The sequence below is a fragment of the Antechinus flavipes genome, chromosome 1 (assembly GCF_016432865.1).
Source record: "Antechinus flavipes isolate AdamAnt ecotype Samford, QLD, Australia chromosome 1, AdamAnt_v2, whole genome shotgun sequence".
In the NCBI taxonomy this organism is placed as follows: Eukaryota; Metazoa; Chordata; class Mammalia; order Dasyuromorphia; family Dasyuridae; genus Antechinus; species Antechinus flavipes.
Window position 1 is genome coordinate 314,660,838 of NC_067398.1, and position 14,297 is coordinate 314,675,134.

The 14,297-nt window shown below is 35.0% G+C and overlaps 1 protein-coding gene across 3 annotated transcripts in view; it reads right to left on the minus strand.

Moving 5' to 3' along the window:
* Positions 1–202: 202 nt before the first annotated feature.
* The window catches only part of NTRK2 (neurotrophic receptor tyrosine kinase 2), a 414,741-nt gene continuing 400,646 nt past the window's right edge, over positions 203–14,297 (minus strand). For all 3 annotated transcript variants that reach the window (XM_051966154.1, XM_051966147.1, XM_051966140.1), the window contains 2 exons: positions 9,025–9,183; positions 203–6,365 (listed from right to left, as the gene is read on the minus strand). In XM_051966154.1, coding sequence (XP_051822114.1) covers positions 6,180–6,365; positions 9,025–9,183 — 345 coding nt within the window. In that variant the 3' untranslated portion in view covers positions 203–6,179. The remainder of the gene's footprint in view (positions 6,366–9,024; positions 9,184–14,297) is intronic.

Sequence of the window (14,297 nt, forward strand, 5' to 3'; positions counted from 1 at the left end):
AGGAAACTGAGGCAAACAGGTTAAAGTGATTTGCCCAGGGTCACATAGCTAGTGAGTGTCTGAGACTGGTTTTGAACTCAGGTCTTACTGAATCCATATCTAATGTTCTATCTACTAAAAGATATATAAAAAAATTAGCAAACCACAACTTCTGAAAATTATGTACACTTTTTAAATTAACCACCATCATCATCACTTAAAGTCTTTGTATGACATTGTTTATTTTAAGACATCATTTTTATTAAATACACTGTAGTACAAGAGACTTTCCATGTCAGGTTGAGAGAAGCTGGTCACATGATTCACAAACAAAACTTGCTTTTTAAACACTGATACTCAGATGTCACTTTGAAATCAGCCAAGATGCAAGTGGGCCTTTTTTTTTTTTTTTTTTTTTAAAGCAATGGACCTCTATAACAGACTGCAAAAATGAGAACCACTAGGCATCTGTACAGAGACATCACAACAAATAAAATGAAAGGAAAGTTAAGGAAAAATAAATTGAACAGAGGGAGAAAGAGAGAAAGGGGATAAGAGAGAAAGAGTGCTCCAAACACCAGGTCATGGATTAGTGAAAAGTTTATCCATAGAGAGATATTGAAATGTATGTATATACTGTCTGGATATATACAAACATCTCTCTATATACATACACAAATGTATATAATTCCTGTATCTCTACACAGATACATGAAGTATAGGTAGACCAGAGCAGGAACCAATATTTCATCAAAATTTGGTCTTTTTTTAAAAAGGGTTACATAATTGAAATCCACATTTAATTAAAAGACCTTGTTATTTAAAACACATTCAGTTGTTTCACACAAATAATTTTTTCTTTAAGCGACAGAAATATACACATAAGCTGCAAGATATAGGCCTCTATAGACATCCCATTCCACTTCATCTTCATTTTTCTTTTCTGTTCAATTATTTGGCTACTAACAGTTTCTAGGATACTCATCCAATACACTTCCTTTTCAAAAAGACGTATGTCTAGTAACTCTTTGCTTGGGGCTTCTTTGATGCAGAAACTGAACTGATAAACATCGACCTGGCCCTAGAATGCATAGACTGTAAAATAATCCCCGTCCCCCCCATCTTTCCCCACTTCTCCTGAGACATATATTTAGATGGCAAAAGAATAGTTTGGTTGCTGTTGTGAAATTCACAGTGTTTTGCTTGCAACGCACAAACCTTTGTTATTGTTGTTTTTTGCTTTTTATTTGTGACGAATGTAGCAAAGAAGGAAGAAAAAGAATTGGGGAAAATGCAAGTAAACAACCCAAATGCAGGTTCTTTAAGGACCCCTTGACTGGAGCAGTAGTGATTCATTCCAGCCCTGACGATAACAACTCATATAACTTTCTGTGCTATTGAAACCTGGGTCTTTATAAATCCCGACCTCTTGCCCAATCCAAATTCACTAGAATAACATTTTGATGTCCATTTACAAACTATGTTAGCCTTAGGGAGAGTCTTGGTGAGTATTAGTATGCATCACCAATTTACTCAACTGGTGACCTGGACATCTGGGGATTTAGAACATTGGCTGCGTCCTGAGATATTTCTCATTTCATTTCTTTTGTAATAGCAAGACAAAGACAAAGCCACAATCCAAAAGGAAAAATCTCTGCGAGGTGAAAAGAAGAGAAAAAAGAAAAGAAGGAGTGGAGGGGTGAGAGAAGAGAGGAGAGGGGGAAAGAGAGGGAGAGAAAAGGAGGAAGAAAGAAAGGGAAAGAGGAGAATGAGGATGAAGGGAAGAGAGGAGAGAGGGAGAAAAGGAGAAAGAAAGAAAGGGAAAGAGAGGAGGAAAGGGAAAGTAGAAAGAAGGGAAAAGAAGAGATGGGAAAAGAGGGAGAGAAGGGGGAGAGAGAAAGAAGAAGACAAGGAAGAGAGGGGAAGGAAAAAGACAGAGGGGGGAAGGTGGGATGTAGCTATTTATTGGGTCAGAGACCATGTATCTCTAAAAACCATGCTGTTCTAAAAAAAATTAAAGGGTGGGGAGAAGTCCATTTATGACAAGGAGGCCATGTATCCTTACATAAAAGACTGCATTCCATCCAGCTTGTTTGTATTCTGCAGATTTAGGGAGGTTGAAGGGGAGAATGTGGGAAGCGCCTAACATTTGCTGCTATTATTCCAGGGTCTTGGACTTCTCACCATTGTTCTCTTAGAGAGGGGGAGGCATTGTGCCCCAAACATTCCAGTTTTTCCTTTGGAATTCTTGGTTTCTGCACACCAGTATGAAATCCCCAGAGGGCACAAGTATCAAAATGGGACAATAGAAAAATGATGGTACTGAGTGATAAAAACCAAATTTTCTCTCCTGGAACTGTACACTGAGAATTACTTTCTTAATCCAATCTGCTGTGCAAAAAATCAGTGGATGCACAAAATGGGGTGTGATGGTGCTCATACCAACATTCTAAATATGCAGGGTCTCCCATTTGTCCTACTACTGTAGGAGACATTAGAGAAAGGAAACATTAATTACAAGATGATTTTTAAAAATTAAAAATTTGGTTATTTATCAGTTTAGCTCAATCTAGCAATACTTTATTCTAATTACAGCTATTCCTATGAATGTGGGGGTATACATTTATACATAAATACGTAAGCACATTGTGTGTGCATGTTTGTACATGTATAAACCAAATGCAACATATATAAATACATGTAAATACCACATGTGTAACTTATGTAAATATACACACCTAGAATGTGAATTATTTGTATGATCCTTTACAGCATAGTCCAGAAAGGTTTCTAAATAAGCCTGATTGTCATATTTGCTCAGCATATCAGGGCTTCATTAAAACTGAGCAAAATTAGCATAGAAGCAGCTCACCTCGTGGCTATCTATTTTTCTTCTCTTGCTTTTCTGCTTATTCGGCTAACTTTAAACCCCAGGGGTGAATTAAGGAACGCAGATTTTTCTTTTGTTCACTGCTCATTTGCATGGGCTATAGTTTTGATTTCAGGTGCTTCTTGGTGGAGGATATATATATATATATATATGTGACAAATGTGACAAACTTCTATGGATATACATCCATAGAAGCTTGTTACATTTCCTGAGCCCTAACTCAGGATGGACAGTCCAGCAAAGAGTTTTCAGTGTATGACAATCAAAAATCAACTTAAAAAGGGATCTGCTCCCAGAAAGATCTGGACTTTCTCCCTTAGGAACATTGGAATAACTTGATTTGGATTAGGCCACTAGGTCCTTTGGATTGCCCTGCATTATGACTTGCAATACATATTCTTAAACCACTAGACATTTTCTCTATCTTATAGGAGGACACTCTTTTGATACAGAATAGGGAGGCATTGAGGGGAGATGAAGGGACGAGGATCAATAAGGTCAAGGTATTTTTTGTTTGTTTTTGCTGCTTATCCAGCTTCTTTGAGAACCTGCCACTTTTCTTTGAAGGTGAGATGATCTCTCACATGAACACAAACAACAGGAATAGAAATAGCAGCAATAATAACAATGACAACAATAATAAATAGCAATAAATAATAATACTTTGCACTTGCATAGAACCTTTCATCTCATAACTTCAAAGTGCTTTTCTGATGGACTGCAAGGGGACATTTCTTCTTTTTCCCCTCATCGACAAGGATACAAAACTGCTCTGTGATGAAATAAACCTGGATCTCATTGTCCCAGCTTTCCATTCAATTCTGATAATCTTTCACCCTAAAACTGCACAGTTCTTCTTGATTCTGATCCAGTAGGCTATTGTCTTATTAGAAAATTTATGAAATAAAAATAAGTGACTTTTCTAATAAGATTAACTCAACCTGATAAAGCTCTGACAAAACAAGCCTATTCCACGATGGTCTATGGTACTGCCCTGCTCCTGTCAGCATCCATGGCTTTGCAGAAATGGCTATGTATGAAACTGTTCTATTCCTTCTTCCACTAGCTTTCCACAGTGATTGAAAAGTAATATGATTTCTTAATGATAGATATGGCTTTCATTATATTAGTATGTCTATTTTTGATTGTTTTCTTATCATTCACAAATGAAAACATTTTAATCCTGTCACTCACTGACCAGCAAATTATAGAGAATGGTTGGTTTTAGATTTTAAAATTTGTTTTTTGTCTTTTGTTTACATTTTGAATTTTTGAGGACTGGATTTAAATGCCTTTCAAGGAGAAGAAGGTACCTCAATAAATAATGTATGGAACTCGAACAGCAACACAGTGATTGCACATAAGAAACAAAACACTCAACTTCTAAAATTAAAAAAAAATCAATAAATAAAAAATGACTCCTTTTCAATCTGGCTCATGTTATAAAGAGGTCAATTTTTCAGCAAAAGCCCCCCTCATAGAGGGAGGCATAAAGATTAAAAGGGACTTCTTTCTTGGTATCACTAATAATAATAACTTTAAATTTCAATTTATATCCTTTTTTTTTTCTTTTTTTTCTTTTTTCTTTTCTTTTCTTTTTTTTTTTTTTTTTTTTGCAGAAAGTATTTATCTATGAGCTTGCCTCCAATGCTAAATCTGGACACAGTCTCCCTTTGGCAAACCATGCCATGCCTAACAACAATAACAAAAATATCAATGAATTAAAAACAACAACAACACATACATCCAATAGCCAACAATGCTCTAAATGAAATGACTCTTCCAACTGGAGCACAGAGCAAGGGCAGGGCCTGTATACACTGAATATCAAGGGATCACCACAGAGCCACATATTTTAGTTGCCTCTGGGATTTATTACTACCTTTCCTTCTCAGTCCTTTTGGTCCAATCCATTAGGACCTCCATGTTTCAGGGTCTGAATTTGTTTTGGTCTAGCATTATCTGTAACAATGCAGAAATGTTTCAACGTCTCTAATGACTTCCATTAGCTTTCTCTAATTAAATATGTTACACCTTTATGGATTGGCTATGCCTCTCAGGGTGCACAGTAAATTCCTGCACACAAAGTATTAATTGACAAAGACCATGCACGATTTTGCTTGCACAGTGAAAAGGGGAGATGGGGAAAGGGAGGAAAAAGGGAAGGTAGAAGATGCTGTCTGATAAGCACAACAGGAGATAAACTTTGCCTCAGCATTTACAGCTTGCCCTATCTTATCAAAGCCTTCAGATTCCAATCTTGACCCTGAAATTAACACCGTACCAAAAAATACATCCAATTTTAGCATAATTTACCAAAGGCTTGGTGGATAACACTTTTAAAAAAACAAACAAACCATTGGCATCCTACAGACATGGTTACATCTGAGTTTATAATACTGCCTTCTACCTTGTAAAATTCAGGAACGTTTTTCTTTCTTTCTACTTTAATGTACTGTATCTGGTCATTGGGGGAAAGAGTAGCCCCAAAGCACAGGGTTCCATGATCCATGAAGGTGCTCAGGGAAATGTGTCAAATACTTCCTTCCCACACAGAGTTGGAGTTTCACATGTGGGCTCTGATGCCAGCTGATTCCAATCTTTGTTGCTTTCCCATACAGTGCATCCACAGGTCTTCCTTCTCTCTGCCATGGAAATAGGCTTCCCAGATAGAACACGGCTTTTCCTGTTCCATACAAGGGCTTAAGCAGTCAAATAATAGTGATGATGATAAGAATAATAGTAATAATAATAATAATAAATAAATAGACGCAAATCCATAGAAACTCCCAATGTATGTACAACAGAAGTCACAAAGTTGAAGTCAGATACTCAAGTTTTCCCTTTTTTTGTCATCCTTTGCAAAGGCAGGAGTACAAGAAGGCATTGTTAGTTTTGTGGGACAAACTCAGGCATCTGCCGATAAACAAATCTGGTTGTTGTTGGGTTTTTTTTTTTAAGGCTTTTGTCTATGCAGAGATAATAATAATAATGCAGAAGCCAGATTGATTGAAAAGAAAAGGTAAGGGTAGGGGAAAGAGGGAGAAGAATAGAAAAATAAACCAAGGAGATGGGGAAAAAAAGAGAAAGAGAAAAAGAGATAAGATTTGATAATGCCAAAAGGAAGTCAATACTGTGTCTACAGATGGAGAAGTGCACACTGCTTCCCTCTGAAAGCTTCTCAATGTCATTGTCATTAATACTGTCAGTTAAGAACACATTTGGATGGAGTTCAGCGGCAGCTAGAACACAATCGTTCACTTGGCCTGTCTGAGGAAGTGCAATGGGGGATAGAAGGTTGGTGGGGACCCTAGCCTAGAATATCCAGGTAGACTGGGGATGCCTTGGCCAAGTTCAGAAGGAGGGAATGGATATCTTTGATGTTAAGCCTCATGTGAGGCTCTCGCTGCCAGCACCCCAGCATCAGGTCATACACTTCCTTTGGACACGTTCTAGGCCTCTGCAGGACTCGGCCCTGTGTGATGCATTCAATTACCTAGAAAGAAACCAAATACAAAATTAGCACAGCAAGGAAAAGATGAAAAAATAAAGAAACAATGTAGAAAGAGTAAGCCTAGAACATGGTGTTTGTCCAAATAACCAGGAGAACAGGAAAGGAAGGTAACAAAATATATTCTTAAAGTGATATTTATTTTTTGAAAAAAAAAAAAGACTTTTTGCAGGCTGAATTTTATGGAATAGGAAGCCTATTCCCATGGCAGAGAGAAGGAAGAACTGTGATCCACTGTATGAGAAATTAACAAAGATTGAAATCAACTGGCATAAATTTTACATTTTTAATTTAAAAATTTAAAAATTATATTTTATCACATGCATGATGCTGTAAACTATTCTAGGTGAAGTCATCAAACATTTGGGAAATGTAATTAATTTATTTTTCATACTGCAAAACCTCAAACAGATAGCATACTTACATACAGAATTGTAACTAATATTTGTGTGTGTGTGACTCAAGAAAACATTACAAAATAGGACTGGGGAAAGGAGCATGACAAATTCATTCAAATCAATTTTTTTAAAGATTAATTCAACTGAGTAGAATGTATGAGACAGAGATTCTGGGAAAGCAAGGCTACTGTAGTTCTGCTATAGCACTTGGGGAAAAGAAGCATCCATTAGATGATGGCTTCTATAATAGAATACATTATGTACATATAAAGCATAACATACTTTAGCTAGTTCCTCTTTGTCATTTGTTTGTATGAAGATGAAGTGTGTTAAGTGCTATCAATGCCCTCTAAATTTCAGTATTCTCAGAAGAATCCTGAGGTTCTTTAAATTACAGCTCTATATTCCAGTTTTACAAAATTGCCATATACTCCATTTTTTGATAAATATCTTTTTATTTTTTCTTAATTTTATGTTTTGGAAAATATTCAGGGCACTGGAATAATCATATTGGATAAAAGAATAGGAGAAAAAAGGATATTTGAATAATAATTTGAGGTGTCCAGCAAAGGATTTGTGCCATAAATATATATACATTTGGAACATCCATTACTCCAATATAAAATCATTTATAATACAAAAATCTCTTTGTGATAATTATGTATATGTGTGTACATAAACATATACACAAACAGTGCATATATTTATTAAATATAAAATCATTTCTTGGGGTAGCTAGATGGTGCTGTGGATACAGCACCAGCCCTGGAGTCAGAATGGTACCTCAGGCACTTAACACTTCTTAGCTGTGTGATACAGGGTAAGTCACTTAATCTAAATTTTGTGGCCAAAACCCAATCCAACCCACTTATATATCAAAATCATTACATATACATAAATATAAAGATGAGATTTAGTAATATGAACATATGCAAAATGCACACACATATATGTTGCTTTGATATTAGCATTGAATTACTTTGGATAATATTAATTAATACTACATATTTCATTCAGGCATTTTCTAGTTTTTTCCCCATTAATGGCAGAAAGAGCTTAACTCTTTCAAGAAGTCATTGTACTACTGAAATCTAGGGGATTTCCTATATTCTGATAAACCCATTTATTTTTATTCCTTCTGACATTTTTTTGCATATTAACAAATATATATTTTGACATGATATTTGATGTTTGATCTTTTTCAGTATAGGCAGGTCCTAGAGAGAGTATTGGATATCAGGTCAGCAAGACATCTTCCTGAATTCAAATCTAGCCTCAGACTCTTACTAGCTGTGTGATCCTGGACAAGTCACTTAACCTTGGTTACCTTAGTTCCTCATCTATTAAATGAGCTGGAGAAGGAAATGTCAAACTATTCCAATAGCTTTGCTAAGAAAACTCTAAATGGGGTCATGAAGAGTTGGACATGATTGAAAATGAACAGCAACAATAAGTGTGTATCTTTAGCTACTACTCCACATTATTTCTCATCATACCATATCAATCTGTGGAACTGATTCCAGGAGGAATCCAAGATGTATTCTTAAAGGCTATTTAAGGTAGCTTAGTGTCTTTTTGAAAATTTTATTAAAGCTTTTTTATTTACAAAACATATGCATGGGTAATTTTTCAACATTGATCCTTGTAAAACCTTCTCTTTCAAATTTTCCCTTCCTCCTTCCCACCCCCACCCCTAGATGGCAGGTAGTCCAATACATGTCAAATATGTTAAAATATACGCTAAATCCAATATATGTATACATAATCATAGTTATCTTTCTGCACAAGAAGAATCAGATCAGGAAGGGAAAAAAAAGGAGAAAAAAACAAAATATAGGTAGCTTAGTGTCTTAAAGGACACTTAAAGATAACCCACTAAATTTCAGTAGCTTCTAAGAAGAATTAAAGACCTTTAGCATTGAAAGGTAAATGCCCTAAATCTTGGTGTAAAACCAACTATGAGGAGATTCAAATGAAATATCAATATTAATGACTATATATACAGTATGTCATCTGCAAACCTGTTTTTAAAAACCCCATGAATGATCCATAACTTTTAAACTTAATATTTTAAAATTTAAATGCCAGTATGCATCAAACTCATGGATATGTCAACTCATTTTGGGTCTACTTCTACTGAAGACTAAGAATGGCAAAATCCAACCTGTTGAAGAAGGATCTAAAAGATCTAAAACCAAGCGACTCATCCTAGTGTTCAGCTTTTCTGGGGAGACTTGGATACCCACCTCATTGTTTGAGAGCTGATACCATGGCTGTTTGCCATAGGTGAAGATCTCCCATAAGACAACCCCCAGGCTCCAGACATCACTTTCCGTGGTAAATTTTCTATACATGATACTCTCCGGAGGCATCCAACGGATGGGTAACATTGTATGGCCCCCAACCTGATAGAAAAAAGCAACAATAACAAATAAAGTTATATCATCTGATTCTCAGTTTGCCAATGGAGAGACAAAAAAATGGAGGATTTTCTCTTTCTTATTTCCACATATCCATTTTAAAGAACTGATGGGACCAGCAAAAGACATCCATTCATAGAGAACTAAACTCTGAATCAAGAATACTCTGAGATAAAAGACTGAGAGTCTTAGATTTTGAGGTGGATGTGATCAACTAAGGCAAGTCATTTAACCTCTTAATGTCCCTGCCACTCCCTAAACTGGAATTTGCAGAGTAAGTGTTGATTTGCACTGATTAAAGGAGTTTTTCATCAATACCTTTCTCTACTGATAAAATCACAGGTCCAGCCTCAAGGGGAAAAAAATGGGACCAAGGGAAATATCCATCAATCAATAAATTAACAAGCACTTATTGAGTACTTATCATGGGTCTGGCACTGGGAATACACAGATAAAAGGGAATCATTCTCTGTCTATGTAAGGCTTACTGACATTCTACCAGGGAAGACAAAATGTGATCTCTTTATCAATGTAGAACCATTAGCTTCATCAATGTAAACCAAGTATAAGCTGTAATAAAAAACAAAAAACAAAACAAAAAAATCTTTTCACATAGTATTTACAAAAACCCTCAATTTGCAAAGAAGCCTAGGGAAGTCTGGAAAAGCTCAGCCTAATAACAAATACTTTCTCCTTTGAGGTGCTTTGAGGAGAAATCTTCGGGATTGTAATTAATACCTGGGTCTGGGTTCTCTACCCCCACACTCAGTTACTGATCAATGAGTTACTTTATAACCCAAGTAGACTGTGTGCTTTCTTGAACCTTCCTTAAATAAATATAAAGGCGACTTTTAATGCATCATATCAGTGAGATCACTGCACTTGCATTTATTTTACTAAGGAGTTAAAAGGAAATCTCAACACTTTAGGTTAGGAGATCTTAACCTCTTTTGGTACATGGACCTTCTTCATATTCTGTTGAAATCTATGGACTGACTCTTTTGCTAGACCTTGTTTTTAAATGCATTAAAATTTCAGGATTTCCAAGGAAACGTCCTGGCAGAGAGGTATAGAATGAGACATATTTTTGGATAGAACAAATGAGAGAATTTATTTTGCTTAACAATGGGAAGATATTTCTTTTTCTTTTTTTCTTTTCCTCTGAGAAGGTATGGGGGAGAGAAAGAGATTGGATAGGAGGAGAAAACATTTTCTGTTAATTTTTAAAATATTTTTTTAAAGAAGGAAAGCAATGTAGTTAATAAGATATTAAAAAAGGAAAAAGAAAACCAATTCATAGACCCAGGTTTAAGAGTCCCTGCTGTAAGGGAGACAGTGTGTACAGTAGGAAGAAAACTGATTTTGAGTCAGAGAACTTGAGACAAAATTTCCACTCTGGTGGTTGATGATCCACTCTGGGCCTTAGTTTTCTCATTAGTAAAAAGGAGATGTAGCCTAGATGATCTCTAAGATGGTTTAAATCCTATCTTTAGTGCTTACTATTTGTGTTACCTTGGGCTTTGGTTTTCTCCTTATAATATGAAGAGAAATGGCCTTAGATGTATCTTTCAGTTCTATTATCTGTTCATGCTCTAACAGTTGTTTGACCAAGAGTGTCATGTTCAGTCACACACACAAACACAAATACACACATATAAACACACAGCACAATCTATTAAGAACGTCAGTGCGAGGAAATTTGTTTGCAGCAAGTTTCTCTAATGACCTCACTTCTAAGATATATAGAGAATTGACTCAAATTTTCAAAAATAAGAGCCATTTCCTAATTAATTAATAGTTAAAAGACATGAACAGACAATTTTCAGAGGAAGAAACTCAAGCTGTCAATAGCCACATTAAAAAAAAATGCCCTGAATTAATAATCAGGTAAACTGAAGCAAAGGGAAGTAATTAGTATCAGAAGAGCAGTTTATACAATAACAGCAATATTGTAAAAATAATTTGAAAAGATTTAGTAGTTTGAGTAAGATAATGACAACTACAGTTCCAAAGGATTCATGATGAAACATCTACCTTCATCCAGATAGAGAGATGATGGACATGGAGTACAGATTAAAGCATATAGTTTTTTTCTTTTTTTTCCTTCTTTATTTTTCCTTTCTCCTTCCTTTCTTCTTTTATTTCCTATTTTCTTTCTTTCCATGATTCATGTGGGGTTTGTTTTGTAGTGTATATTTGTATATTTGTTTTTCTTGACTTTTCAATGGAAAGGGGGGAAATAATTCTTAACTAAAAATAAAGTTGAATTAAAAAATAATTTACCACAAGGATGTGACACTTGAGATGTTAAATATTATTATTAAAAATTATAATAAAACTGCCAGGCACTAAAATTGCTTCTACAATAGCCTTCTTGGTAAAGAAGAAATAATGTTGTCTTCATTTTTAAAACTAGATGAAACTTTAGCACTGAAAGCTATTTTTAAAATTGTTTGCTTATTTCCCACCCCCAATGAATAAACAAAAAAGAAGGGAAAAAGAAAAAAGAAAAAAGAAAAGTCCTAGTAAATATTCATAACCTAGCACAATAAATTCCCACATTGGCTATCCCCAGAAATGTATGTTTCATTTTGCTGTGTTAAACCTTTCACTTCTCTGTCAGGAGGTGGATAATAAATATCGCACTGAAAGCTTATATTTTGAAGTCTCTAATCAATGTCAATGAGAAAAACTAGAATTCAAATCCAAGTATATTTCCCTGTCCCAGGAATTTTCTAGGACTATCCAGCCCCTATTGCTCTGTAACTTCCCTGTTACTTGCAAATGATTCCACTTTGAGCATTAAAGGAATCAGGAAGACCTGAGTTCAAATCCAGCCTCAGACACTTTCTAACTGTGTGGCCCTGAGCAAGTCACTTAACCCTGTTTGCCTCAGTTTCCTCATTTGTAAAATGGGAATAATAATAATAATAGATATCTCCCAGGATTGTTTTGAGAATCAAATGAGATGATACTTGTAAAGTGCTAAATCAATGTGAGCTAAATATGGAAAAAACAAAAAAGAAAAGTTAAAAATAAGCTAGCTATTGTTATGATGGTTATACTGGGACACTGTGATTACCGATTAAATGTAGAGAGTTATTGGCCACCTATTGTGATTTGTGAAAGCTGGGAATGACTTTAAATACCTAAGTTCCTCAGTACCTCAATGTTATTTAAGAGAACCATTGTTAAATGCTTTCCTTACACAGGTGAATCAACTTCTAATCTACTCCCCCCTCCTATCTCTTGCCAAAAAGGAGGGGAGGGCTCCTTTACAAAAATCATCAACTCTTCAGTTACACTAGGCTCCTATTACCCCTATTGTTTTCTGTAAATCAACTTGAAGAAGGTTGGGGTATTTTCACTCATTCAGCCACAGTATGTGCCAAACTGAACTTGGAACCATTAAGGACAGGATGGAACAACTCTTCCCTTCCCCTAAAATAGAAGACACAATCCCTAATCTTAAAGAGCTTACATTTAATTTTACTGTTTTTGGCTTATCCCTTTCCTGGAATTCTCATAAATCACTTAATTAATATTCAATGTGATAATTATATTAAACAAGCTATATAATAGAAATAATTCCTTTGCTGATTATCTATAATTCATTCTTAATTTTGGTACCTTTCTTCTTTTGATAATGTCCAATTTATCCTGTATATAGCTTGTTTGTATGGTGTCTCCTCCAGCAGTCTGCGAATCCTTTAAAAGAAAGGACTGTCTTTTGCTTTTGTGCTTCCAATGTTTAGCTCATGGTAAGTGTTTTGACCAAATCAAGACAATACAATGGAGTAGAGAGACCACTGTTGGTTGTTGAGACCTCAGCATATCTAGACAATCTCAGTCATTCCAATAATTATACCTGCTCATTAGAATCTCTTGTTTTGCCTTGGTGTAGAAGCTGCTTTTTGAGAGAACACAAGCTGATACTTGGTGCAAGTTCTTTCCAGTTAGCTCAACCATGCCATCTGCTCACCATGCAACCATTATACTATCCCCAACCTATTTTCTACTTCTTGGTCTGAAAGCAGTAATCAAATAAATGTTAGCATTGCTATTGGAAAGGGCACAGAAATTGAGTACCCTATGGCATGAACTATTATCTCTGTGATTTTATCCTTCCTGGCCACATTTCCTATATATTGTCTTCCCACATTAGAATATAAACTTAGTTTCTTTCTTTTTGATTAATTAATTTTTTGTTTTACACAGTTACTCTGTAATACAGTTACAGTTACACAGTATTTTTTTTACATTTGTTTTTAATACTTTGCATTCCAGATTCTTTCTCTTTCTCCCTACTTCCATTCCCCCAATATTTTATATAACATTTCCATAAAAGTCATGTTAGTACAAAAGAAAACATAGGTCTCTTCCCCCATTAAAAAAAAAAACTCTCAAGAAAAATCAAGTAAGATGCTTTAATCTGTATGGATAGCATTTTTCATCATAAGTCCTTCAGAGTAATTTTTGGATTGTATTGCTGAGAACAGCAAAGTTATTCACAGTCGATCACCCCACAACATTATTATTACTTTGTACACAGTAAATTTCACTTTGCTTAGGTTCAAGGAAAGTTTTCCAGGTTTTTCTAAGAGCATCCTACTAATCCTTTCCCATACAACAATAATATTTCACTATAATCACATGCCACAATTTACATAACCATTCCCTAATTGATGTGCATTCCCTCAATTTACAATTCTTTGCCCTGAGAAAAGAACTGCTATAAATATTTTTGTACATATAAGTCCTTTTCCTTTTTTAAAAATCTCTTTTGGAATTCAGGCCTAATAATTGTATTGTTACATTAAAGGATATTCATGATTTTATAGCCCTTTGAGCATAGTTTATATCTTCTAATTATTTATAAATTGGGGCGTGATTTTTTAATATAAATTTGATTCAGTTTTCTATACATTTGAGAAATAAGGCCTTCTTCAAAGAAATTTGTTTCAAAATTCTTTTCACAAATACTATTGCTAAATGTATTTCCCCGCATTTATTCTGTTTTCTTTTTCAATGTAACCTCCTCAAAAGTGTTTTGCTACTGATTTCTACTACTACTCTTCTATCAACCTTCCCCATTCTCA